We start from the raw sequence: 27,942 nt of genomic DNA on the forward strand, positions 1-27,942 counted from the left end.
AACAGTTAATGCCCTTTAATTCAAATGAATAATCATAAGAACTGTATTAAGGGAAACTGTTGACAAGAATCATTATTGTGTAGTCAGTCTCAACATATGCAAATGCTTTCTGAATCAAAACACTTTTTAAAATGAAAAGAAATGATTCTTAAATTAAAATGAAATTGTCTCTCTCTGTCTACATGTATGAAGGAGACTTGAAATCCTCAGGAACATCACTGTCTAGTTTACAGATGACTTTGTAGATGGCTTTTTTCCATGAAGGATCGGAGTCTTTGGACAGAGAAATGGCACTGTAAAACTCCTGAAGTGTGATTTCAGCAACCTCCAAAAATCTGTCTGGAACCTGGTGGACAAACAATTCAAAATCATTACAAACAATCCCTAAAGTGATTCAAGTGATGTTTACAAGTGAAGAGTTTCGTTGCAAAACGATATAAATCCATTTTTTAACATTTTTGTCAAAACATGTTTATTATTATGTTATCATGTTATTATTTTGTTTTATGGTGCTACTTAGCTGGATTTTTTAAGTTATGAAGGTTTATATCAAAACAAACCAACTGCAGTTGAATTGATATTAATTGGAATGCACAAACAAAAAATGAGATTTCTGAACAATTGAAAAAACGGTGGTTATCTCGTTTTGCAACAAAACTCTTTAAGTGCATCTGAATCAACACTAAACTCATCCTGCAAGTCTATGCATTAAAGCTATGTGCTCACTGTTGCAATAAACCAAATTCAGTGTCAGAATCATTAGGTGACTGACATAGACGGACGCTTTCATTTCTTTTACGGTTCGTTGCTCAAAATCCAGCAATGAAGTTCGTTGCTCGGTTCTCATGGCAGGAATTCAGCCACGGCTTCACATCACTTTGAAGGACTTGTGGGAAGAAAGTGGATCTAGAGCAGCAGCAGCTATACTCACTGGTGTCTGTTTTTATTCTCGTGCATCTCTAGACACAAAAGCTTGTCCTGGGAAAGGAATGTCTTGGTCCTGAGGTAAAGACAACTGTCTCTGTTCGTTCCCAATCGCTCTCGGGATTTCTGGCTTCTTTCGCATCAGTAGCAATCCAAACAGCGCTCAGGCGTGTTCAGGACATAATCTCAAGTTGTTTTAGTAGATTCTGTGGCTTCCTCTTCCCACAGTTTGATGCGGCGCGGTGTTGACCGCTGGGAGACGGGCAGGTGCACACCACCCTCACCATAACGCTGATGCGTATGCCGGAAAAATTAAAACTCACTTTCTGATTTGAGGTAAACCAGCTAGTAATAATTGATAACCTACAGAACGACAGCAGCTAATTCCTCAGTCTTATTATAAATCTAACATTACTTGTATTTTTCTCTTGTTTTCAGTAAAAATATCTAAACATTCTTACACTAAGATGCTTTTTCTTGATGAGCAAAACGACCCAAAGAAATAAGTCTAGTTTTTAGACAAAAAATATCAAATTTAGGTGATTTTGTGCATAAAACAAGCAAACAAATCTGCCAATGGGGAAAGCAAAAAAATCTTGAACATTTTTCTTAAACACTAAATTCAAGAAAATTTCAAGACAAATTAGCTTACCCTATTGGCAGATTTTTTTGCTTGTTTTATGCACAAAATCACTTAAATTTGATATTTTTAGGCTAAAAACTAGCATCTTAATTTAAGAATTTTTTGATATTTTTACTGAAAACAAGACAAAAATACTAAGAATTGTTTTCTTGAAAATCATTTTTTCAAGTGTGGACTTTTAGTTTTTTACTTTGTATTTTTGTCTTGTTTTCAATACAAATATCTAAAAAGTCTTAAATAAAGATACATTTTCTTGATGAGCAAAATGACCTAAAAAAAGAAGTCAATTTTTTAAACATAAACATAAAATATAAGTAAATTTATACTTAAAACAAGCAAAAAAAATCTGCCAATGGGTTAAGATTTTTTTTCTTAAACACTTAATTCAAGAAACATGTTCTTACCCCATTGGCAGATATTTTGCCTGTTTTAAGCACAAATTCACTTAATTTGTGTTTGATTTTGTCTAAAAACTAGACTTATTTTCTAGGTCATTTTGCTCATCAAGAAAATACATCTTAATTTAAGAATTTTTTGATATTTCTACTGAAAACAATTTTTTTTGAGATTAGTGATAGGTCTTTTAGGCATTAAATACACACATCCATCAACCATCATCCGTATATCATGTGCTATAGGACATTCAGCATCGACCATATATAATAATAATAATAATAATAATTAATTGTATTTATAGGCGCCTTTAATGACACTTACAGATAATCTTAAAACATTACAAATACAGTAAACATCTAAAATGTATACTAAGATATAATAACAATAAAACATCAATTAACACATGTGCTATCATAAATATGCCTTCCAAAATAATTACGTTTTGACTCGAGATTTAAAAACATGAAGACTGATGATATTTCAGATGTTTTGGGGAGATCATTCCACAGGAAAAGGGCGTATAGCTAAAAGCCCTTGATCCCATACTGATCAAATAAACACGTGGTTGAACTAACAAAGAAGAAGAAGATCTGAGGGTACATGAAGGAATGTAATGTTGTAGAAGGTCAGACAGGTAAGATGGGGATAAATTATTAAGAGCCTATTGGTGAAAAGCAAAATTTTGAAATGGATTCGGTATTTAACAGGAAGCCAATGAAGATGGTAGAAAACAGGAGTGATGTGCTCCATTGAAGGAGATCTGGAAATGATTGGTCCAATTTATGGTTTTGATTTTGGAAGGAAGACTAAACACAATTATTTCAACTCATTTCTACAGATCCTCAATAACAGCACACTGAAAGAAACTAGTAGACATGTCCTCCATGATATCAGCTGAGATAGAATATACGTGAACTTGTAGATGAACGTGTACATACCTGGAAGTCATTGGCTTTATTGTAGTGCATGTTGAGGGCACGGAAGAGTTCAGATTCTCTGTTGACGGTTATATCCTTCACATCATTAACACCATCAGTGATGGCCTGACGCGCAAACTTCTCCATCTGGATGTAGTAAAACTCCCGAAAGTTACTGAACCACTTGATCAGCTGAGATGTGATGCAGCGGTTAAACTACAAACAAAACACACAACATTTCCATTTTATAGCCATTAAAACAACAAATCCATAACTCCATAAGCAGCATTCTGCACAGTTTACTGACATGAAAAATCTCTTTAGATTTACCCTGAAGGAGGAGATGGAGACTTATCCTCACTAGAGCATCATAAACACTCGAGGATGAAAACTTTTGACTTGGGTAAGCAAGCACAACTAATTTCACAGCACCCATCTGTCCATTCTGGGTTGTCACGGAAAACAGCAAGCCTTAGTCAGGTTTTACAACACTTCTGATCTTATAACTAAAAATACCCAGAGGGTGAAACTTCATCAAAGACGCTCACTTCTCTCAGCTCTGTGTTCAAACTACAGTGCTCGTGGTGTCAGAAGGAAAGTTTTCCTCTTGGATAAGTTCAGTGAGTGTTGACAGGGATGGAATCAGACACTGGGATTAACTCCGGCATTGTCTGCTGTGTCTTCCCACAGAAGTGTTGATCAGGAACAGATGAGAGTCCTCAGTCACACACTTACACTTCACTTTAACCGCTCCTGGTCACCCGCATCACCTTTCATTGATTTTTGTTTACTTTTCTTTCATGTCTGTAAGTTTCTTATACAGTACAGAAATAACACTGATCTGAAATCAAATGAAAGTGATGTAATGTGACTCAAATTGTCTTTTAAGTGTGAATGCAAAAGATTTATTTAAAATAAAACAAAAAAAGCTTGAATATGAAATGTTTTTTAGTTTATTCTATCTAGTTACTATTCTACATTACTTTCTTAATGTTGTTTAATCTTATGTTGGTCTTTGAATGCTGATGAGTCTCTAATGGTCTCTATTTTAAGGTTTTTATTAACGTCACAAGAGTGTTGTGAAACAGTTCATTTCCACTGTCTGTGTATGGTTTAAACCACCTGCTAAATCTGTTTCTAGTCCGATGAAGTTAGTCAGGCCATCGAGAACACAACTATTTAATGAACCATCTTTATTATTACATCACTTTGTCTCCTGCCTGCTGTTTTCTCATTCATCTCTCACATCAGAGTAATTTTTCCCTTACATGAGAGAGATGTAGTGAGCTGGATCTAAAGTTGGATCTGTGGTATCTAATCATTTTAGACGTATAGCCATAGTTGGATCTATCAGGCCACTACTAGATTTCAGAATTCAGATTTACTCAATCTTATGTTGTTACAAACGTTTTTTTTTTGTTTTTTTTTTTAAACCCCATTGACTTCCATAGTATTTTTTCCTACTATAAAAGTCAATAGGGTTCAAAAATGGTTTGGTTACAAACATTTCTCAAAATATTTTTCTTTGTGGTCAGCAGAAGAAATAAATTCATACAGGTTTGTAAGAACACGAGAGTGAGAAAATGATGACAGAATTTTCATTTTTTGATGAACTATCCCTTTAAAAGTTTATAAGGAATTACAAAAGTTGATCAAATAATGCAGATATTTACAACTTATGTGTTTGGTAAACAATGAAACATTTTAACTGTACTGGGGTTCATACAGAACTCTTTTTAAAGATAAATGTCATCATGAATTACGATTTATTACCAGCTCTATTCAAAAATCTGTATTGTATGGCTAGTAAAAATCATTTCCTAAGTTTAATGGGATTGGATCTGTTCTAGCATTAAACTGTGTGTGTGTGTGTGTGTATATATGTTAGTCTGTTAATAGTCTGACAGGAGCTGCAGTGAAATCTTTCTTCAGTTTTTGTGTTGACTCATCACAACACTCTGCTCATCTATTGTTAACTCATGAAAGCTGGTGAGCCGAAGGGTTAAAGTTGAATAGAAGAGCTTGTTTTTCTCTTCGTCAAGCCTTTTGTCTTCTTTTGCTGACTTGAGAAACTTTGTCAAAGTTAAACCAGCAATTCAGGATTCACTTCCCCAACATTCAGGAACATGTGCTCATCGCTCAAGCATCTCATTTTGTGTTGATTTTTCTAAAGCAACTGTAAGCACTTCTTTTATATGATTTAAAGTGCAGTGAATTCTAGAATTAAACTAGTTAGGTGCAATGAGATCACTCCAATCATTTATTCATTCATTTCTTTAGTTGAACACAAATTTTCTCCAATTGATGAAAGAGTAAATGTGTGTACCTTGACATCAGGGAAGAAGTTCTTGAGTAAGTTTGAGCTTGGATAGCGCGTGTAGAAGAACATGAGTTTGGCTTTCTTCAGGTGATTTGGGGTCAGACCCTCCTGAATGTATAGAAAGTTAAGGCTTGAAAATCAACAACGATAATTTCACTCTCAATTATCTTATAGACAAAAACTCATATGCAGTTCTTTAGGAACAAACGCAGCATTAATTCCTCTCCAAAAGTACACTGACATCTGCTTTTCATTCTTTCAAACGAATGACATCGGACAGCTCTGTATTGACCAGAGAGTCGATTAAGACACGACAACATGTGTTAACTAGAAAAAGAGCCACACAAATTAGATTTAGGACTCGAATTAGAGACCTTCAGTCTGAGCCGCTCGCCTCCTATCTGCCAATGGTAATTGCTTTGTTGTGAAACACTGAGTGTTAATATAATAAAGAAATGAAATTTTCTCCAGGAGGATGCTGGTATCACTTTACCTCCTTTAACATTTAAGCAGCACTTAAAATGTGAAAAACGTCAAATTCGGTTTGCTTTCTAAAAGAAATTGTGTTTTACGTGACCCAGTCACAAAGAATATCAGAAAGCTTTTCTTGAATCTGACCAATCTGTTTCTATTTATTCAAAGTCAAAAACCATTGATTCCAATGAGAGAGTCATACACAGAAAGGACATAAATAATCTCACTTTTAAAAGTGCATTATAGAAATCGAATGATGTTAAAAGCAAAGCATTCTGTAAACTGAAATACGACATTGATGATGGCGTATAATGATAGCTGAGAGTCTGCTTTTTACAAACAGGCAAAAGTGACCTCTCTCTCATCCACTCCAATCACATTGAGAGTGCAGGAACACATTCTGCACCTTTTCAAGTCAAAATCAGAGAATTTCCAGAAGAGAAACTGTTGCTTTTTCTGCCTTTGAAAATTGGCTTTTGTTCCTAACAATTCTTATCAAAGCCGTGTATTCCTTTTTATTTGTCTTTTCCTGGACTTAAAGTCATTACTGAGCCCAGATTAAAGAAGATGCTACAATTTTCTTTGGGGTTACCGAGATCAAAGCAGAAATTCTCCTTGAAGTCTGCGTGAGCACAACTGCACACGGCTGCACTCAATTCAACGATTGTTCGTCGAGTCTGAGAGCCGGTAGTTTGTTCAGCAATATCTCCATGTTAACTATTATTCAATAAAAACAGTCAACATAACAAAGAAGACTACAGCTAAACAAAGAGCTGAATCTATAGAAGTCCACCGTCTATCACTCGTAAAAACAGTTTGCCATTGAAGAATTGATGTTTTAAACACACTTGTGTTTTAGGCTAAATAAAAATACATTTCACACATAAGGAAGATCTTTCTTTTAACTTCCTGACAGCATTGGGGTTAAAATGAGAGTAATCTACACCCAGCAAGCGATCTTGCGTTGAAAAAAACCTCTAACACCATAGCCCAAAAATAAATAAAAGCAAACACCTGATGATAATCACTCTTCACTGCTCACATGATGGGACATCTCAAGTTATTTTGGCAAAAACCACATGTAACCAAATTCAAGTTTATTTTGGCTAAACGTGGGTTACTCAAAGCCTAGGTTAGATCCGGTCTGTAGTTAACCTAGACAGTGAAATGACGGCTATTGCTTGCTGGGCAATGTCATCCTTACTGTGCAGTTTCAGAATCTCAGTAAGATCTCAAAAGATTTAGGTGTTATAAAATGATATTATATATGCTATGTACTCTTTTTTACATGCTATATAAAATGTATAATGATTTTAGGAGATTATAAAGGATATATTGAGTGAGATGAAAGAGCTTCTCTCCGCCATACTCTGAAGATCGCCACACTCCATTTTAACATGCGGCAGGCAAAGCGTATCTACCGCCACAAGTCCAGGAGGTCCGGGCCGATGGTGCGAAGTCAAATGACCAGAGGTTACCTTAGATCTCATGGTGACGCTTTCCCAGGTATGATCCATGGTGTCTGGTGATGACCTTTCCAATGATGGAGGCAGACAGGGGAGTGTAGAGAAGGTCGAATGAGGTCCATATTTCAAAAGGTGCTCCAGGATCTGGCTGTCATGAAAAGGAGCATTGTAGCCAAACTGGAAAGGAGTCTGGTGGAGCGGGTAGGGTCTCTTTATACCCTGGCTGACTGAGTTGAACTGATTCAGGGAAGGTTTGCGAACCACTAGGGACAGAGCTTCGGTTTGGTGTTCGGGGCTGTTGACAGGTGTGCTTTCGAAGCGCTCTGCGGTCATTTCGTCAGAGTCTGAGATCTCCGGAGGCGAATCTCCATGAGTTTGCTTCTCCGTTTCCGAGTGCGCTGGACTCTGGCATGGCTGTGATGACTGTGTTAGTAAGGCCATCGAGTGTTTTCTGAAGACCATGTCGATGGTTTCACTTACAGTCCTGGTCAGCTCACATTTCAGAGTCTCCTGAAGGTTCTTTACCTCCCTGTCTGATGTAAAACCGCTATCGTGCACGTTCAGTTTGTCTCTGTCGCTACCTGCGATGGTGCCGAGACTTTTGTTGAGTTTTCCTATGACGCTCAAACTCAGAGATTCCCGGATGTCACGTTCATCTTCCCTTTCCTCATTCCTGCAGTAATTCTGGTCATAGACGTGAGAGATCTTCTCCTGAAGCTGATGAAGGAGACGCTGCATGCTCTGGAGCTGCTCCTTCAGTTTGTGACACTCCTCGTCTTTGCTCGTCTTAGCACCGTTGTTTTTGATGCTTGGTTGCCCATTGATCTGACTGGGTTCCTGGTGTTGGGGAAGTCTCTGTTTGCGCTTGTTTTCCTTCAGAGCTTCTCGTCTACAGCGCATGGCTTCGCATTCATCTCCTTCTTCGTGTGACCTGGAATTGGGTGAGCCAGCCATGCCTCGTATAATGTTCTCCACCCGTGCACGCTTCGCTTGGAGGTGCTCGGTCAACGGGCACTCGACGTCTGTACCCAAGTTCTGACTTCCACAGGACAGGTCATCATTTCTGTCTTTGAAGGACATGCAACTCTGAGTGTCTTGAGAAAAATCTGTCACGCTGGATTCAGAATCGACCATGCTGGTACCAGAAACGTTAGCCGTCGGCAAGTAAAGGAGGTTGCTGTCGAGGGCTGTCAGTTTATTGTGAATAGTTTTACGCAGTAGGTGAGATATAATGGAGCCGTTGTGGTAAGACGTGAGGGTTTCATCATATGGGTTTCTACGAAAACAGGGGGCTAGTAGATCGGCTTTATTGACTTCCGTGCAGTCCTCGCTCGGTTTGTGCATGCTTTGTTCAGATGGACTCAGATTCATGTCTCTTGGTTGCGGCGGCTGCTGTATGCAGTCATAAGCTGTAAAACTGTGGGAGAAAAAATCATTAAATGCATAAAGGAAATATCTAAATTACATTATGCACTGATATGCCAAAAACAGCTTGAATTGGGTTTTTTTAGGACTTTGATGAACCAAACATTATAACATCTGCTGAAGCTAAGTTCCATTCCAAATAGTTCATATTTAATGCAATTCATCATATTGTAAATGTCTATGATATATTAAAATAACAGTTTAGAACCTTTTGAGCGTTACACCTGTTATTGCTCATCTACAAACAAATAAAAAAAATATTCCAAGACCAAATAATAACTATATTTAGTGTGCATTTCATTTTAGACACATTTCTTTTCTATTGAACCTTTCAGTTATTCATCCACAGATTTTTTTGTTCATTTTTTTTATTCTCCATAAATCTATATACACATTTCTACAAAGATTACACATTATTGGAAAGTAAAATGTATATAAGAGGAAAACACTTAAAGCTTTGTTGTAAATGTTCAATGTAAACACTAAAACACATTTTTGAGTTAAAAATTATTAGTAATTAGTTATTTTTACTATTATATAACTATTTAAAAAGATTTGCGTTGTTTAAATCATAAAGTTGAACAGAAAGTAGAGCTGATAAAAAAAGCATCTAATGTTAAGCACATGATGAGAGGAGAGGCGCGCGCTTACCTGTTGCTCTGGAGACGCTTGACTGACAGCAGTGTCTGCTGCGCTCGCGCTCTACTCTCGCTCCAGTCATGTGGGTGTGGCCAAACCCGGCCTTTAATCAACACAAAAGCCAATCAGAAACAGTGTAGAATCTAATGCAGTATGTGAATATCAGTAAAAATAATAAAACGTCTTTACTGGTATTTTCATCTTCAGAGAAGTACTTGTTTTGAAGTCATTTCAAATTTTCATCAAATTAAAGTCAATTTGGCAAAACCATGTTACATTTATCATTTATTTTGTTTATTCAGTTATACACAATATTTCCATTAAGTCGACTATTTTACATGCTAGATTAGCCAATTAAAATTCTAATAGGTGACAATTTTTGCACATGAGTATGTGTGCTGTATTTTCTTTTAGTTTGATATGTTTTATTTATTTTCTTTCTTTTTTATTATTTTATTGTAAAGCACATTGGTCAACTTGTGTTGTTTTAATTGTGCGATATAAATAAAGTTGCTATTACCAAAGTTGCCATTGCAATAAACATTTTATCTTCTTTATGTACAAGTGACAAGAAATGGTTCCGTCCACTCCTCCCTCAGCTGACGTTGGTTCGTCCCGCGCTGCTTCCGCTCTGTGACGGTGCTTCCGGCGGAGCTGTGAGAGCTGCAGTGCGCGAGGTTCACACCGACGATATGTTGTCTCGTTCCCGCTGTCTCACCCGGAGCCTCGGGCGCTCCATTAACGCCATTCGACAGGTACGTGTGTTCCGAACCCGTCCCGCGTTTCTCCGTGCGATGTGAGCGCGCTTAAACTCGACATATTAACGAGAGTAGGGTGGAGGACAGCGGCAGGCCGCGCGCAGGCCCAAGGACAGCAGGACAAATACAATCACAAATCAATAAAACATCACACGAGCGCGTGTTTACATCGCTGTCATCATATTAAAACATGCGCTTTGTGTTAATGTGTTAACGTAAACATACACAAGGATCAAATAAACACCAGAGATGAGTGAGGTCATCATTTGCTGTCACAGTCCAGGCGCGCATGTGTCAGGGTGTTTGATATTGTTTTGAAGATTGTTAGAGATTTCACATAATCTGTGAGTTTATTTATTCCATCATCTGTATATTCACTTAATGTTTTCATCATAATGATCAATGACAGTGCACGTGCAGAAGAGAAGTGTCCTCTAATCTACTGAACTGTGTCTTCATGTGCTGTGTTATGTTCTTGACTTTGATTTAATTCTTTTCTTAACTACCTTAATGAAGCTTATATTCTGTTAACTAAACGTTATTTTATTATATTGTTAAAAATGATTGATTACGTCTGGTTGGCTGGAATGTTATGGCCATTTTGAACATTATTTACATGCTGTGGCTTGGCACTTTAGTTTAACAAAAATGTTGTTTTCAAATTTTAATTTATTTAATAATTGTATTATTTCCTCAGTCATCCTCTGTGTATCATTTCATGATGTTTGTTTAGTCATTCTGGGCACTTTAGTCATTCTATAGTTCTTGTTGACCGTATAGATTCAGTAAATCACATGGCTGACATCTGTGCCTGACTGTCACTACACACTTCACACACTGCTGCTGATGTCTCTTTAGTTTTATAATCACAGATGTCAATCACACAATGTTTGTTGTACCGAAGCTAGACGTGTTTAAAACAAAGCTTTGGGGCTATCCACTAGGGATGTGCATTTATGTCATTTTTTCATTTCGATTAATCCATAAATCAGAAGAACGAGTACTCGATTAATTGGGGCGGGGCAATCAAAAGGGGCGGGGCGTACACGTCATGGTGAAAATGATTTTTTTTTTATTAAAAACTTTTTTATTAATTTTTTTTATCAATTTTGAAGAAACTATGAACGAACAATAAACACATAGCCTACTAGATTATTAATGAATTAAATGTTTTTAACAAAAACCTTTTACAGGAATGGCTGAGTGATGAAGTGAAACTAAAGGGTTAAACGCAAACCGAATCGCTTTCTATATGACGCACTCTACGTAATATTAAGCCTTTATACACCATAAATGTACAACGTTACATTAACTCGACATTAACTCGACACAACGTCAAACACGCATCTCCAGACCCAGTCTTTACTACCACATGCGCGTGTAATGCTAACCAGACATCCAAATGCCGCCATAACCACAATAAATAAATAAACCCACATGATCATCGTTTTCGTCATTGATCATCGATGCCACGTTCGAGTACTTGAGCAATCGAGTACTCGTGCCCGTCCCTACTATCCACACACATTTCTTCATTTTCAACACGTGAATTGCTTTGGGATAGACTCTGTAATTGACTTGTATGCATTCGTGTTTTTGTTGTGTAATGGCAGCATGTCATTGTGTTTGTGTTTATGTACAGAATCTCTATGTTCTTCTCTGTCATAAGTCAGAATCATGATGTCAAATAACTCTTTGGTGCCCCCAGAGTACATATGTGAAGTTTTAGCTCAAAATACCCCACAGATCATTTATTATAAGATGTCAAAATTGACACTTTGTAGGTGTAAGCAAAAATGTGCAGTTTTGGGGTGTGTCCTTTAAAATGCAAATGAGCTGATCTCTGCACTTAATGTCAGTGCCGTGGTTGGATAGTACAGAGGGTGGTATTATTATAATAAGATCCCCTTCTGACATCACAAGGGGAGACACATTTTTAATGACTTATTTTTTCACATGCGTGCCGAGAATGGTTTACCAAAATTAAGTTACTAATTGGTTTGATCTTTTTCACATTTTCTAGGCTGATAGAAGCACTGGGGACCCAATTATAGCACTTAAACATGGAAAAATTCAGATTTGCATAATACGTCCCCTTTAAGTGAGGAAGTTGTTCTTTTTTGGTGTGCTGATGTTTGTCTCTTGTCTTTTAGGGTAATAGTGTTCTCGCTAGACGGGCCACATCAGGTGAGTTACGGCTCTGTTGGGCTGATTGTATTAAAGTATAAAGTCTAATATAGCTTTTTATTGGCACTGTCTGAAATAAGAAAGCAAACATAAATGTGTGTGTTTTTCCTACAGGTATATCAGCTAGTCAGTGTGTCACCTTTAGGAACAGTCTGTAAGTATAAGAGACACTTCATTTGTCTTATTGGACAGAATAATTTGGGAAAGCATTTGATGGTGTTCCTTACAGCCTCACAGTTCAATGTGTCGTATTGAGATGATTTTTGTTGTTACTTTTCTCAGGACATGTGAGACCAGGTCAAGTGTCTATCAGATTAGATACTTCAACACAACTCCAGCTAACAGTATGTATTCAATTCACAACACAATATTAGGGGTGCACCGAAATTTCGGTCGCCGAAAATTTCGGCCGAAAATGGCATTATCGGTTTCGGGCTGAAATAAAAAATCCAGCCGAAAATGTAAACCGAAAATGAATGTCAACCGCGCCCCTTTCATCTGTGCGCTAGCGCTTCACTCAGCCTCACGGTGATCAGTCGTCTCCCACCCCTCCCCTTCGTGCTCAAGCAGGTTTCACTCAGGGTCCAGCTGTTTGCACGCGTCTGCAAAGATTGAGAATGTCTTGATGTGTAAACTTTAGAGAGAGTCGCGCTATGTGTCTCTTACTGTAATCCATTAACGTACATTTGGCGAATAAAGCAATGAAACACAACGTAACGTTTTTATGTGGAGCGACTGTTGCGCTGTTTGGGATTCACCATCAGTCTCTGTATATGCATGCGTTTAAGTGCCCTTAAAGCCGAAAGTATACTAGGGACGTCCGCGTATGCGCGCCATCATTTTCGTCATCAGGAGGGTCCGCGGCCGGCCGCGCGGACCGTCCGCGTGCAGCCCAAAATTTGAGACCGCACGGACAGTGCGCGTACGGTCCGCGTACAACATCGCATGCGCGTGAAAATATTTAGACAGGACACTCCACTACAAACAATTATACAAACGAAATAGACAGCATTTGCACACATACTATCGTTTTTCTTCTTTAATTTTATTTCATCCATAAACAGAAAGCTGTGGAGCATGTTTGTTACCATATTGTTTGATTCCTGTTCTTTGTTGTCTTCTTGTTTTTTCTAAACTGTGTTTGCAATGGTGGATCGGTTTCTTTTCTTCACCTATCCTAATGTTTTAATGTACTGTAAATGTCTCCAAATCAGTGCTGCACTAGAGTAATAATTTGAATAGAGACGCGTTTAAAAAAAAACAAGCAAACATAAAATCTCTCTGTTATTGACAGGGCACATATAAACAAAATTCTCTCCACAGTATTCTTTTTCTAATAAAAACATTTGTTTATGTCTGTATAGATTACAGTCAGATTAACCTACTGAAGTCTGTGTCCTTAATGTTGATCAAACAATCCATGACAAAGAGACAAATAGCTCTAAAAAATAATAATATATATAATTTATTGTGTTATGATTGATTTAATTTGATTTCTGTACCTAATGCTAATTTCAGACCTTATTAATGTACAACGTTGTTCTCTTTTATAAATGTTTGCAATTTCTTTATTGTTTATTAGATTTTTCCCACCTGCTTTTTGCTGATCCGAAAAATAATCTGATCTGTGCCTCAAAAACTGTAATGTGATCGGAACTGTGAGTTTTTTTATCCGTCACACACCCCTAGTAAAGTTAGCACACAGTGATAGCCATAAATGCAATTGTACTAATAATTGGCATAATAATTTATTTCGGTGTTTCGGTTTCGGTTTTTCGGCCTTGGTTTCCTTTTTTCGGTTTTCGGTTTCGGCCAAGAATTTTCATTTCGGTGCATCACTACACAATATACTTTCAGTGTGTGTAGTCAGTTTTCTAGCATGTGTAATATTGCTAAGTGCTTACATATAAACAAATAAATATATTAAAAACAAACAATTAAAAGAAAACAACATTTATTTTTTGAATTATGATTACATTCACAGTTTATATTAAATCCATCACTTATCTTGTGTGGCTGACTGTGCAAGACTAAAATGCAATGTTGAAATGTCTTCTGATTGAATTACAGGAATGAAGTAATAACGGTAAAAACTCCAGCGTTTGCCGAGTCTGTCACAGAGGGAGATGTGAGGTGGGAGAAGGGTAAGACGTCAGTTCTAGATTTGTGTTTAAGCACATCTCATCTGTTTCTGTCACATTCACTAAACTTTCATCTCTTTCTAGCTGTTGGAGACACAGTCTCTGAGGATGAGGTCGTCTGTGAAATTGAAACTGATAAGGTAAGTGCCAAAAAAATGTAGTTTCTATCTATTTAGCAGTAAAATAAATACTTGTTTTGAATGTGATTCTGTGATGTCACATTTATTAAGACTGTGTTACTTTACCATTTGTGTAATTTGATAAGACCTTGAATTTGGTTTGAGAACTAAAACTAAATTTGAGATGATCAGCACTGACAGATAACTGTTTATATCCAAGTTTCAAATTAGAAACCCTTTCTCTCATTACATCCTATAAATGCACCAAGATTAAAATACTTGACAAGATAATGCAGATAAGAAGATCCAGGTTATTCATTGCATTGGTGGCATCTTTCTTCTGTAACTAAAATTAAACTTGAATTGTTTCATGTGCACACTGCTGCATCTCATAATTGCCCCATTTTCTCTAAAAACTAAAAAATAATGTTTTATCCCATTTTCGTGTGTGTGCGTATGTATGTGCATTAGGCTTTGAGAAGCTGTTTTCAGTAAAGCACAAGTGTTGTGTTTTAGTGAATGTGTCAGTACACAGATAACAGGATTGTCCTTCATTATTACACAGACATCGGTTCAGGTTCCCTCTCCTGCCGCAGGAGTCATCGAGGAGTTACTGGTTCCTGATGGGGGTAAAGTGGAAGGAGGGACTCCTCTATTCAGACTGAAGAAAGGAGGTGAGTCACATGATCCCTGTGAATACATTTTACCATTTCTTGTTTCTAATATATTACTAGCTGTAATGATTAGGGCTGTCACTTTTGTGAAAAAATCATTTTCGATTTTTAATATATAAGTGTTCATTGAATCGATTGTACAATCGATTTTCCATGTCTAAAAAAGACGTTTCCATTTAACGCCAAATAACAGACAAATGCAAAGAGAGCGCCTGAAACGCACAAGTCAGCAATATTTCTTATTCATTGTCATTAAGTTTCGTGCAGAATAAAAAACAGCAACAGTAGTGCAACATTCTCTAAAAAAATATGCAGAGTGGACTGCTGCCATAAATGAAAAACGTTACTGCAGGTTCAACCGGCTGCTTTTATGATTTAGGCAATTCAAAAATTATTTTAAATAATGATTCGATCCATTTCAAACAACTGTTCAAAAATGAAACTTTAAATAGACTTACTTGAAGTTGAGGACATGCTGTGGATTTTTTTATTAAACGTACCCGACACTTAGGCGGCACTAGGCAGGCATAATGAAATGCGCAAAAAGACTAGGGCCATTACAAAGTATTGGTCAGGAAAACAAGTCGATCAACATTTTAGGGGTCAAGAGCAGAGCGCTTTTCATTCACTATGTCCATCTGTTGAGAAGACGCACTCCGACCGCACTGATGTCCCAGGGAAACTCGGGTACTTCGTTCGTTGCCAGCTGCGTATTTCGTACTGCCAATCTTCCATCTCAACAGCTCGCAAGGGTGGCTCCTTGTCATAACTCATCATCTCCTGTAAGTTCACCATTTCGACGCTGTCTCGTGTTGCACAGGTTTATTGACGTTGTCCTCCATTTTCTTTGCAAAACACTAGATGCAGCTATTGAAAGCGTGAAACTATAGGTGCGTAAAATTGCTGGGTATTTTCTGTCTAGCTTTCGCACACCTACTGCACTTTCGGGATTCTTTATTTTCTTTTTCTGCTTGTTTGTGAGTTTTGTTCCATCTATATTTTAACTGTTTAATTCTTTTAAAATTAATAGTGTACATATTTGGTTAAAATCGATTGCCTATTTTCGTTTTCGAAACGTTTTTTGGTTGGTCCGATCGATTGTGCAATCGATTTTCGAACGGAAAGTGACAGCCCTAGTAATGATGGGTGATATGACCAAGATCTTATAGCACCACATGAGTAAATGTATATCATGGTCATAATAAAACAGTCAGACACTTTTTAATTTCACCTCCTGTTCTGTATTTTAGCATTTATGTTTTATCATGACTATAACATGTCAAAAGTTCAACATATCATCATGATCTAATTGATGTAGAAAAGTGATAGAGAGATATTATCAGCACACTATCTGTGTGTTTCATGTAGGAAATGAAATCATTCAAGGATAAATGCATCTTAAGATCTATAGATTACACACCTGTGATGTTCTCTCATTTACTACCGAAGATTATTTGATTTAATAAAAACAAGAAAGACACCCGTATACAGCAAGTGTGGTTAATGGATCAGTTGTACTGTGGGGTTAAAATGCAGAGTTCTGGTGCTCATAAACGTATATCAGTAATAATGTGTGTTTTATGACCTGCTGTGACTATTTTTATATGTGGGTGATCTTCTGGTTATACATTACTGGCACACTTCCTGTAAATACTCGGTGTAAACATCTCCTGTCTGCTGTAAATATACCATCTATACTGCTATTAACATGTCGTGACATGGATTTGGATTGGACATGTGCCGATATTTACTAGTGCTGGATAATGCTATATTGTGGACACTAGAAAATATACATTAGAAACCGTTAGACAAATAGTTTTAGTTTAGCTTTAATAAACAGTTTAGTGTAAATGATGCCTGTATGTCCTATCGGACTGTACTGTATATGAGAGGAGTATGTTGAAGGATGAAGACTTCTGACTTATATTGTGTCTCTACCTCTGCTCTTATTATATATAAACATGCAGATTCATTATAAAGTGAAGATCTTTCACAGATCTGCTATCTGGAGTCAACTCGTAACGCTTTGTTATATTTGTTGATCATCAACATTCTGTTATTGTTCAGATTTAAGATATAATATAGGTTATGTAAGGTTATGTAATTTAAAAAATAAGCACCGACAGTGTGATCAAGGTATCAGTGGAGGGTCTTGTATCACACTGAAGGGGTTTATTTCGTGATGATAACCTGCTGCCTGTACATAATCCCACTTATTATACCGCTATTTACCTCATAAGTAAGGTAAGGAACATTAGATATTGATTTGAAATATTTAATTTGCTCATTTTAAACGAATGCAGACCTTCCATGAGGAAAACACGTTTACTTTCAGTTTTAAGATAAGACAAGATGTTCATGTGTCAGAAACACACTATTTGGTTTAATCTATTGTAAATAAAATGCCTAATATCATGATATACAGTCTTGTTCAAAATAATAGCAGTACAATGCGACTAACCAGAATAATCAAGGTTTTTAGTATATTTTTTATTGCTACGTGGCAAACAAGTTACCAGTAGGTTCAGTAGATTCTCAGAAAACAAATGAGACCCAGCATTCATGATATGCACGCTCTTAAGGCTGTGCAATTGGGCAATTAGTTGAATTAGTTGAAAGGGGTGTGTTCAAAAAAATAGCAGTGTGGCATTCAATCACTGAGGTCATCAATTTTGTGAAGAAACAGGTGTGAATCAGGTGGCCCCTATTTAAGGGTGAAGCCAACACTTGTTGAACATGCATTTGAAAGCTGAGGAAAATGGGTCGTTCAAGACATTGTTTAGAAGAACAGCGTACTTTGATTAAAAAGTTGATTGGAGAGGGGAAAACCTATAAAGAGGTGCAAAAAATGATAGACTGTTCCGCTAAAATGATCTCCAATGCCTTAAAATGGAGAGCAAAACCAGAGAGATGTGGAAGAAAACGGAAGACAACCATCAAAATGGATAGAAGAATAACCAGAATGGCAAAGGCTCAGCCAATGATCACCTCCAGGATGATCAAAGACAGTCTGGAGTTACCTGTAAGTACTGTGACAGTTAGAAGACGTCTGTGTGAAGCTAATCTATTTTCAAGAATCCCCCGCAAAGTCCCTCTGTTAAAAAAAAGGCATGTGAAGAAGAGTTTACAATTAGCCAAAGAACACATCAACTGGCCTAAAGAGAAATGTAGGAACATTTAGTGGACTGATGAGAGTCAAATTGTTCTTTTTGTGTCAATGGGCCACAGGCAGTTTGTGAGACGACCCCCAAACTCTAAATTCAAGCCACAGTACTCAGTGAAGACAGTGAAGCATGGAGGTTCAAGCATCATGATATGGGCATGTTTCTCCTACTATGGTGTTGGGCCTATTTATCGCATACCAGGGATCATGGATCAGTTTGCATATGTTAAAATACTTGAAGAGGTCATGTTGCCCTATGCTGAAGAGGACATGCCCTTGAAATGGTTGTTTCAACAAGACAGTGACCCAAAACACACTAGTAAACGGGTTCCAAACCAACAAAATTAATGTTATGGAGTGGCCAGCCCAATCTCCAGACCTTAATCAAATTGAGAACTTGTGGGGTGATATCAAAAATGCTGTTTCTGAAGCAAAACCAAGAAATGTGAATGAATTGTGGAATGTTGTTAAAGAATCATGGAGTGGAATAACAGCTGAGAGGTGCCACAAGTTGGTTGACTCCATGCCACACAGATGTCAAGCAGTTTTAAAAAACTGTGGTCATACAACTAAATATTAATTTAGTGATTCACAGGATTGCTAAATCCCCCCCCCAAAAAAGTTTGTACAAAATAGTTTTGAGTTTGTACAGTCAAAGGTAGACACTGCTATTTTTTTGAACACACCCCTTTCAACTAATTGCCCAATTGCACAGCCTTAAGAGCGTGCATATCATGAATGCTGGGTCTTGTTTGTTTTCTGAGAATCTACTGAACCTACTGGTAACTTGTTTGATACATAGCAATAAAAAATATACTAAAAACCTTGATTATTCTGGTTAGTCACATTGTACTGCTATTATTTTGAACAATATTGTATAAACCTAATACTGGCACATGTCTAGATAATCTAGATTTTATAGAGTGTCAACAGTGTCATGCTAACACATATAATGTACATACAGCAGTTAAAGAAAAGTGGTTGTTGTTGTTGTTGTTAAGATGTAGAAGTGTGTGTGAATTGAATGTCCTGTCTTGAGAGAGAGGATGTGGTTATTATTATAAATAAATGACACTGTGAGTGTGTGGTTTAATCTTATAGCTGGAGCTGGTACGACTGCAGCTGCGCCTCCTCCTGCAGCAGAGCCTCCTGCGGCCACCACTGCTCCTCCTCCTTCTCCTCCTCCTTCTGCTGCGGGGCCAATCCCCACCACAATGCCCCCTGTGCCTCCTCTGCCTGGTCAACCCATCCAGTCTAAACCAGGTTAGTTACTGTCAAGAGTCATGGTTTGCACACATTCATTCCCATTAATAATAAACCTTAGTGTTGTGTACTCCCTGTGAGCGTGAGGTCTTGTTCACTTCTCTCAATATCTACTTCTCAAAAACAACCGGCTGCCTTCACTTTGTACCTTATGTACCTCATAATTAAGGTAAAAAATAAATGAAATATTTGATTAGCTCATATTTAACAAATGCAGGCCTTCCGTGAGGAAAACACGTATACTTGGCTGTCTTATTTTAAAACAATGTGTAATAAATTGACTTTCACTTGTCTATACAGCAACTTACTCAAGATGGTTTTCAAGATCCAGTCGATTAGCTGTATATTTTTTGCTTCTCCTTTGTGTTACATTTACACAATTGAACTGTTTGGACATATATACTTAAAGGTGCTTTAAGCGAATCTGTGTAACGTCACTTCTTGTTGACGTTCAAAGTGTTTTCAAACAAAACGGAGCGTAGCTAACTCCTCCCCTTCCTCTCCCTTCCGTGCTTTCTGAACGAGTCATGAACGCGCCCAACCTCCACTCCCAAATCCTTCTTGTCGTTTATTGGCTGGAACACTTTGTTATGTTTCTTGGTGGTAGGTTTGACCACTTTGTTTTTGTTTCAGTTTGTGAAGCCTGGGCAGTCTACAGAGACCACGTTTATTTTACAGTGTGTTCAGAGGACAGGCAGCTAGCAGATAGTGAGGAGATGTTTACTGTATGAAACAAAAAATGTTTTATGGCCAAAAACGTGTGAATTCACTTAGAGCACCTTTAAACACAGTTTGTCTGTAAATGTACACATTTGTTTGTTAGTCAGACCGAAGCTGTGCATTTTGAGGTCATATAGCTTAAATCGTGGCATAGCTCCTTTTTTTTAAACATAGATGTATGTTGATTTTGTCAGGTGCCATCACGTTTATAAATGAAGATTTAAGCAGTTCAATGTCAGTGCATCTAGCAAAGAGGTCCAAACCCACTGGTTTTATAAAATCCTGTCATATTGTGTGTAGTATAATGATAAATCTCTTTCTTGTAGTTTCAGCCATTAAAGCCAGCGCTGCTCCTCCTTCATCTGCTGTTGATACTGAAGCTAAAGCTGCTCGATCAGAACACAGGGTACAACATCTCTTCACTTGTGTAGAAGAAACATGAATGCATTTCTTAAATTACTAAATGCAGAAATGTTCATTTCAAATGTATTATTTTTTAACCCAATTTGTTTATAATCTTAAAAAGTTTTGGCTCTCTTTATTCATCTTTTCTACATTTTTGACTGTTCATTTCTGATGTTTTTAAGTTGGATATAAACATTCTGCTTAATGCCTAAATCTAAAAAAAAGATATTTATCAGCATGTACCTCTAGATTTATAATAGTTAGATTTGTAAGAGTTTTCTTGTCTGTTAGATGTTGTGTCAGTGCCCTGATAACATCAGATTGTGTTTATGATCAGGTGAAGATGAACCGCATGAGACTGAGGATCGCTCAGAGGCTTAAAGAAGCACAAAACACGTGTGCCATGTTAACCACCTTTAATGAAGTGGACATGAGGTTTGTACCTTCAACAGAAAACTCAAACCAGTCCTTCTCTGCTCAATATTACAGCACTAGTAGCTACGTTTACACGAACACATTTTAGCTTCATCGGAATTAAATCTTTCTGATTGATGAATCCTATCATAGCATTTACATGAACTGATCGGATTAATGTGTGTGTTTATATGGCACAAGCATCAAATCAGATTTGATCATTTGACATGCACACATTGCACAAATATGAGTTGCAGAAATACTCATACAAGCCATCCTCCTAAAATCGCTGTGCATCTATTTCAGGTCATAATTAATAAACGACAAGCACACTGAGCTTTGTGTCATATTTATCAAGCAGAAACACTCATTCACATGTGCCCAAAAAGTGTGTTTGACTTCATGTGGTTCTGCAGAGACGTCCACGAGAATGAGTCTAAAGCCCAACAGTTTTCCCGTGTACGGAGCTGCACAACACCATGTGAAGTTAAACACGCGCGTTTGTAAATTAGAGTATAAATCCTGGACTGAACGGACAACGCTGTCTCGTATTACTTTACAGAAGATTGGAAGGAGATTTAGATTAGGTCTTAAAATTTAAGAACGACAAGACTTCATGTGCCTTCCTTCAACAACACAAGCTCGCCTTTTTGCGTCATTACAGCAATTCTACGTCATTGCACATGCGCATGCGCTCCACACTCCAGTTCAATAGGTGGCGTAAATGCACCTTTAAGTGGGTTTGCCAACCTCAATTAATAAAGTAAAGAAGAAAAAGATTCAACCTTGTCAATCCAGTCTAGTGTCATTTTGAGGGATTACAAAAGGTATAAACCACTCCTCTCAAACCCATTCGATTTTTAACCGGTTTGGCTCTTTTTATTCTGATTAAGGTGTTTACATGAAGCAGTTTCATTTGGATTGAACCATTTAAATTGTCCATGTAAACGCAGCTACTGTCAGCTCAGCTCAGTTTGTTTCTGCAGATGTTTCCACTGAATCTAATCTAATGTACCCGTGCTGGAAGAGAAATCCAGAAAAACTATATGATTATTACTGTCAAAAGTTTAGAACATAGCGTATTTAGAGTCACATTTGTCCTAGAAGTGATAGATCTCATAATGTAGGTCATCTACTCTGCACTTTATATACGTTTGTGAATAAAGTAATATTAAAATAATTCAGTATTTCAATATTTAGCAGCACTGAATCAAATCAAATAAATACAGATTCAGACTTTATGAGAAATGAGATTTGGCGAATCTGGATCTTTGTAACCCCTAAACTTTTTACATTGATAGGATTTATAGTTGGTCAGAACAAAGACTAATTTCAAATATGTGTTATTTATCTTAGACGCGGCGGCGTGTTGAGAATTTCCTTTCAGAGCCGCACTAAAACCGCTTTATTTTTAATACAATGTAGTGCCTGCTGATGGCCCTGTAAAAATTTCACTTATTGCCCAAATCTGATTAGAAGCTGCGCAATGTCCATCCAAATGGTTATAGATTGGAATCTGGCGTACAGGAAGAGATTTCTGAAACAAAATCCCCACTTAAAGCCTGGAATGTAAATATTTGCTCCTAATGTTGGTAAAAACAAAGATAAGAAGGGTAAAAAGCGCTTTATTAATTTACAAGGAAACGTTAATGTCCACAGTCTCCCTCCCTGACCCCTGAAGAGGACTCTTTGACGATTTCTCATCCGTGTAAATGGCCGTATTGCCTTTCAGCTGCCGCGGGTTCGTGTTCTCACATTAATCTCATTGACATCGATGGGATGGTGGAAGACTCCGGCGGGCGGGGCCGGTCTGTAGACCAAGAAGAGCTCGCGCGGCGGCGGCCCGCTAGCATCTGCCCCGACGTCCCTCGAGATCGCCCTTCCGAGGGAGCGCGCGAGACGCCCGCGACGTTATGGGCTATTATGACGAGCCAATAAGATTTGAAGGATCGGGAAAGTGAAGATTTTTATCACGTCTTCTCTTCTTTCTCTGAGAGCGTGTGTCTTGGGACGGCCTTAATTCTGTTAGCGGAGAAACACGAGACGCTAAACGGGGTTAGAGACAGGAAAATAGAGAATTACAAAGAGCTTCAGCCGGCCTTTTTCATCCATACTTTAAAAACACGACCAGACGTTGTCCACAGCAAACATTTGTGTTTAAAAACGAAAGTTTACCTGCAATTTCACAGGCATGAAACCATAAAAACTCTTTTATTATGTCATGTTTTTAATGTGAATACTTGTTTGTGTCACATTTCTAAATTCAATAGCAGCACACGTGATGAGCGTTTGTCCTTTTAAAGCTCAACGGTTATAAAGATTTGATTTCATTAATTTCATGTTACAATAGTTCTGTTTACATGCAACCAAATAAAAATAAAAGTTTGTAATTGTATTGATGGCTCAATCATATTGAAAAGCCTTCATGTAAACACTTTAATAAATACGATTGAATTCGATCAGATGCAGATTTTGATCGTATTGAAAGGGGCTGTATAGTCTGATCTGTGATCCGATCATCAAGAGAAAAGTTTGCATGTAAACACATGAAAGTATTTTCCAATTGGATGCTAAAATAGTTTGTGCACATGCGCAGAAGAATTGTGCTTAAGTTCACTTCTTATATGTATCCTTTTATTTGCATCAGGATTCTCCTCACAGAAACATGCAATAGCAAGGCAATGGCAACATGCATTATTAATGTAATGGGGTCATGTGCTGTACAATCTGCAGCGTTCATGTCTTTCATAACATTACATAAAGAAATAAAGCAGTGTCGTGCCTTTTGAAAGTGTGTTTATTGACCATATCTGAAAACATCTTAAGAACAACTTTCTCCAACTCAACTTTGACTTTTATCCAGAAATAAAGACTGAACTCGGCGAGAGATGCTGTGTGCTGCGTTGCCAAGTCCTCTGCTTTTCTGTGGACTTGCAATGTTTAGGGTGCATGTAAAGTGTACTGTCGTAACCTGCAATCAGATTCAATTCAGTTGGATTGACAAAATGTTGTGCCTGTAAACATAGCCGTCGGAAAGAAGTTGTACTGGATTATGAAGGACTTGAGTGTTTGTCTGACATGTTTTTATTTCTTTGACAGCAACATCACAGAGATGAGGAAACAGTATAAAGATGCTTTCCTGAAGAAACATGGTGTCAAACTGGGCTTCATGTCAGCATTTGTGAAAGCGGCGGCGTACGCTCTTTCAGATCAACCTGCTGTTAATGCAGGTACACAAACACGCACACACGTAAACACACACACACGCTTGAGCCTTGCTCTAGTTCAGGTCTTCACTTCAGATAGCACCGCTGGCATATGTATGCGGTTCTGTGGTCGTCTGTTCTGTGTCTAAAGAAACATGTTCAACCCCCCTTCTGTTTCCTTCCAAAGCCTCAGTGGTTTGGCCTACATTAAATCCAGCGTTAAACATGCTTTCATCAGGCCAGCGTGTGTCTATATGAGTCCAACTGCAGCCATCTTCATCCTACATGTATATATGTGTGCGTGTTTGTGTGTGTGCGCTCACTCGCTTTCTTAAATTCTTGTCTTCAACTTTACAGTGATTGATGACACAACCAAAGAGATTGTGTACCGGGATTATGTGGACATCAGTGTGGCTGTTGCTACACCAAAGGTAACTTTTACACATCTGCCCTCTTATAGATCTCACAGATGAATCTCATGTCAGTTTTCAACTTAAAGTCAACGCACATTATATGTACAAGTACAGAGTACAATGTAAGGGCCTAATATTGGCTATATTATGATGATGATATTAAATTGAGTCGAAACGAGCTAATTTTCTTTTATAGTTATTTATATTTTGACATTCTCTATTAAAAAGTCAAGTTTTTAGAAAAATCCAGTTAAAGATTTGTTTAAAGGTTTTGTGTGTGTCCTTCAAAATGCAAACGAGTTGATCTCTGCACTAATTGTCAGTGCCATGATTGGATAGTGCAGATTAAGGGGCGGTATTATTATAATAAGATCCTGTTATGACATCACAAGGGGAGCCAAATTTCAATGAGCTATTTTTTCACATGCTTGCACAGAATGGTTTACCAAAACTAAGTTACTGGGTTGATCTTTATCACATTTTCTAGGTTGATAGAAGCACTGGAGACCCAATTATAGCACATGGAAAAAGTCTGATTATGTCCCCTTTAAGTAAAATGTACTCCTCTTTTACGTACCAAAATCAAATAAAATCTACTTAATAATGCATGAAAACATTTTTTAAATGAGTAAATGTCAATTAATTATTTATATTTTAGAAGTTAGATTTATTTTAATCGTTTAGGTAAAGTGTAATACTTTTTTGAATATTGAAGCATTACTGTCCTAAAAATATGAAATAAATCTTATTTACTGTTGTGTGGTAGATTTAATTTTGTTACTGACTTTAAGTCATTCATTAAATAAACTTTTTTGTGGATTCTCCACAGAAACATTCATTATCAGTACTGTAAAGAGAAATGCAATAAAATGTGCTGAACAGGGTTTATGTAAGGACACTGATTACCATGAATGGTGACTTCACAAAATTATCTTTTACAACAAAACAACATCAATAATATAAGAGCGTCAACCTTTATGACATTGTATTAACAAATATTAAAGTAGTAAAAGTTCTTATCAGTTCTTTTTCTTTAAAAAAATCCAAATATTCAGGCACAAAGGATTGTGGGTACATTTCACTTGAATGTTTAAGTTTAATGGATTTTATACGCTTAAGTTAAATAAACTCAGATTTTTGACTTAAACGCGCTAAAGTTTTTGATTAAAATTATTTTAGGACTATGTGCAGCGACTATAAAACAAAAAGAAAATATCTAATATGACTTACTATTCCCACACAGCTCATTTTGTACATGAATTAGTTGTGTATTTATCATCATTTTACTTAGGAAAATCTAGTTTTCAATAAATGTTAAAATTACTATGTAGAAATATTGTAAATAAAAGGCATAAACCAGAAGCAATAATACCCAACAAATGGAGAAGAGGCGAGCGGCTCTTCAAACAACATTTCATATTTATCTTATTTTAATTTTCATGTGCATATTTGAGGAAGAAACGTTATGGATGTGACAATTCTGAAAGCTCCACTTAATGTTTTAAAACTTATATGGAGACCCTCACATTGGTATTTAAGCCACCAAATATTGAATATCCAGATGATAAAAACTGAATTTTTATGGTAAGGTTGATATTTGCATGGCATTGCTCAACTTAAAGTAACAAATAATGATTATCTGTCATGTTACATCATGAAGTAAACTCAGTGAGATGAGATTTGTTAAGTAAAGATTAAATAACTCGTCTTATATTAGTGAGATTAAACTGGTTGTGTAGTGTCAGTATTGTGTAGTGTATGACTGTTAAAGATGTGCTCTGATCTGACACAGGGTCTGGTGGTTCCTGTCATCCGAGGCGTGGAGGGAATGAACTTCACAGACATTGAAAAAACTATTAATGAGTTGGGAGAGAAGGTGAGAAGTCCTTCAGTGTTTCTCACAGAGAGAAATGGGACGCGACTGCTTTTGCGTGCTTCAACACTGAGCAAATAAGTTCAGCTGCTGTCTGGTGATCAGGCGGTTATTTAGTTGGAAAATGGAACAACTAACCATCATCTTTATTTAGCTTAATATGTTACATGACCTAAATAAACAGCAGATGAACGAGAAAAAGATCAAACTGTGTAATTTCTGAAAAAGGTTGCGGTTTAATCGGTGTCTTTATAAAATCTGAGTGAAATCTTTCTGCTTGTATGTTTACTAAATGAGATGTATTTGTGTTATTTTACACACGTTTGTTTTGTGTCTCTTCTGCTAAAGGCTCGTAAGAATGAGCTGGCGGTGGAGGACATGGACGGAGGCACATTCACCATCAGCAACGGAGGCGTTTTTGGGTCCATGTTTGGGACACCGATCATCAACCCTCCACAGTCTGCTATCTTGGGCATGCACGGCATCTTCGATCGGCCCGTAGCTATTAATGGGAAGGTTGAGATGTGATGATATAACGTTACACAATATAGACTGCAATTTTTCTGACAATTGATTTGATCACTTCATAAAAACATAAGATTTAGATCAATCTCGTGCTGTTTTTGATTTGTGTTCAGGTTGAGATCAGACCTATGATGTATGTAGCTCTGACATACGACCACCGTTTGATTGACGGCAGAGAGGCGGTCACTTTCCTCAGGAAGATCAAATCAGTGGTGGAGGATCCTCGCGTGCTCTTGTTGGACATGTGAGCGAGCTCCAATCGCCAGCCATCCCTTCTGAACACAGAAACGTGTCGTCATCATCATCACGCAGAATCTGTGTCACCATAAATTAATGGACACAGACGCGTTACTCTTAGAATAATACATGGAGCGGGTGATCGGATTGGGATTTACATTGATTAGCTTCATGTTATGTTGTTTTACTCTATTATCTGCTGGCTATTAAGAGTTTCTTGCCCTGCAGGAAGATGTTTCCCGCTCTCCTTTCTCCTTAATTGTATGTACAATTGGGCGCATAAAAAGCAATCTGTGCAATTATTTGTTCTTGAAATGGAAAAAATTATTATAGTTATATACAGTATGTCATATTTAATCTTTTCCGTGTAAAAATAACCTCTATCAAAAGAACAACAATCCAGAAACACTATGTCTCGGCGTGTTCAAGAAACCTCTTTTTGTACGCACAATAGTTCCCACACGACTCCAAAGGAACAGAATCTGTCAACCAAAACTATATGAGGAAGAAAAAAGATTTTAAACAATAAAAGAAATGAAACACAAAGACTTTCTTCTGTTTTGATCATTTCAGGAGTCTGATTCAGATCACATTAACTCGTATGATCCTGTAGACACAACAGAAGACAGATATGTGGATA

The 27,942-nt window shown here is 37.3% G+C and overlaps 2 protein-coding genes across 2 annotated transcripts; one reads left to right on the plus strand and one right to left on the minus strand.

The window, feature by feature from the left end:
• prox2 (prospero homeobox 2) lies at window positions 1–9,876 on the minus strand. Its single transcript, XM_055172768.2, has 6 exons — window positions 9,725–9,876; window positions 9,217–9,307; window positions 7,009–8,557; window positions 5,207–5,314; window positions 2,902–3,096; window positions 1–346 (listed from the first exon to the last, which is right to left on the minus strand). The coding sequence occupies exons 3-6, from the start codon at window positions 8,509–8,511 to the stop codon at window positions 179–181; spliced, it is 1,974 nt and encodes a 657-aa protein (XP_055028743.2). The 5' UTR covers window positions 8,512–8,557; window positions 9,217–9,307; window positions 9,725–9,876; the 3' UTR covers window positions 1–178.
• Window positions 9,850–27,848, plus strand: dlst (dihydrolipoamide S-succinyltransferase). Its single transcript, XM_073869809.1, has 15 exons — window positions 9,850–9,959; window positions 12,116–12,149; window positions 12,264–12,303; window positions 12,432–12,490; window positions 14,216–14,293; window positions 14,375–14,430; window positions 14,975–15,083; window positions 19,348–19,509; window positions 20,556–20,635; window positions 20,972–21,069; window positions 24,148–24,278; window positions 24,612–24,685; window positions 26,460–26,543; window positions 26,889–27,056; window positions 27,179–27,848. Exons 1-15 carry the CDS (start codon window positions 9,897–9,899, stop codon window positions 27,311–27,313), a joined length of 1,371 nt encoding a protein of 456 aa, XP_073725910.1. The 5' UTR covers window positions 9,850–9,896; the 3' UTR covers window positions 27,314–27,848.
• The last annotated feature ends 94 nt before the right edge of the window (window positions 27,849–27,942 follow it).

The sequence above is a fragment of the Misgurnus anguillicaudatus genome, chromosome 7, assembly GCF_027580225.2.
Source record: "Misgurnus anguillicaudatus chromosome 7, ASM2758022v2, whole genome shotgun sequence".
NCBI lineage: Eukaryota > Metazoa > Chordata > Actinopteri > Cypriniformes > Cobitidae > Misgurnus > Misgurnus anguillicaudatus.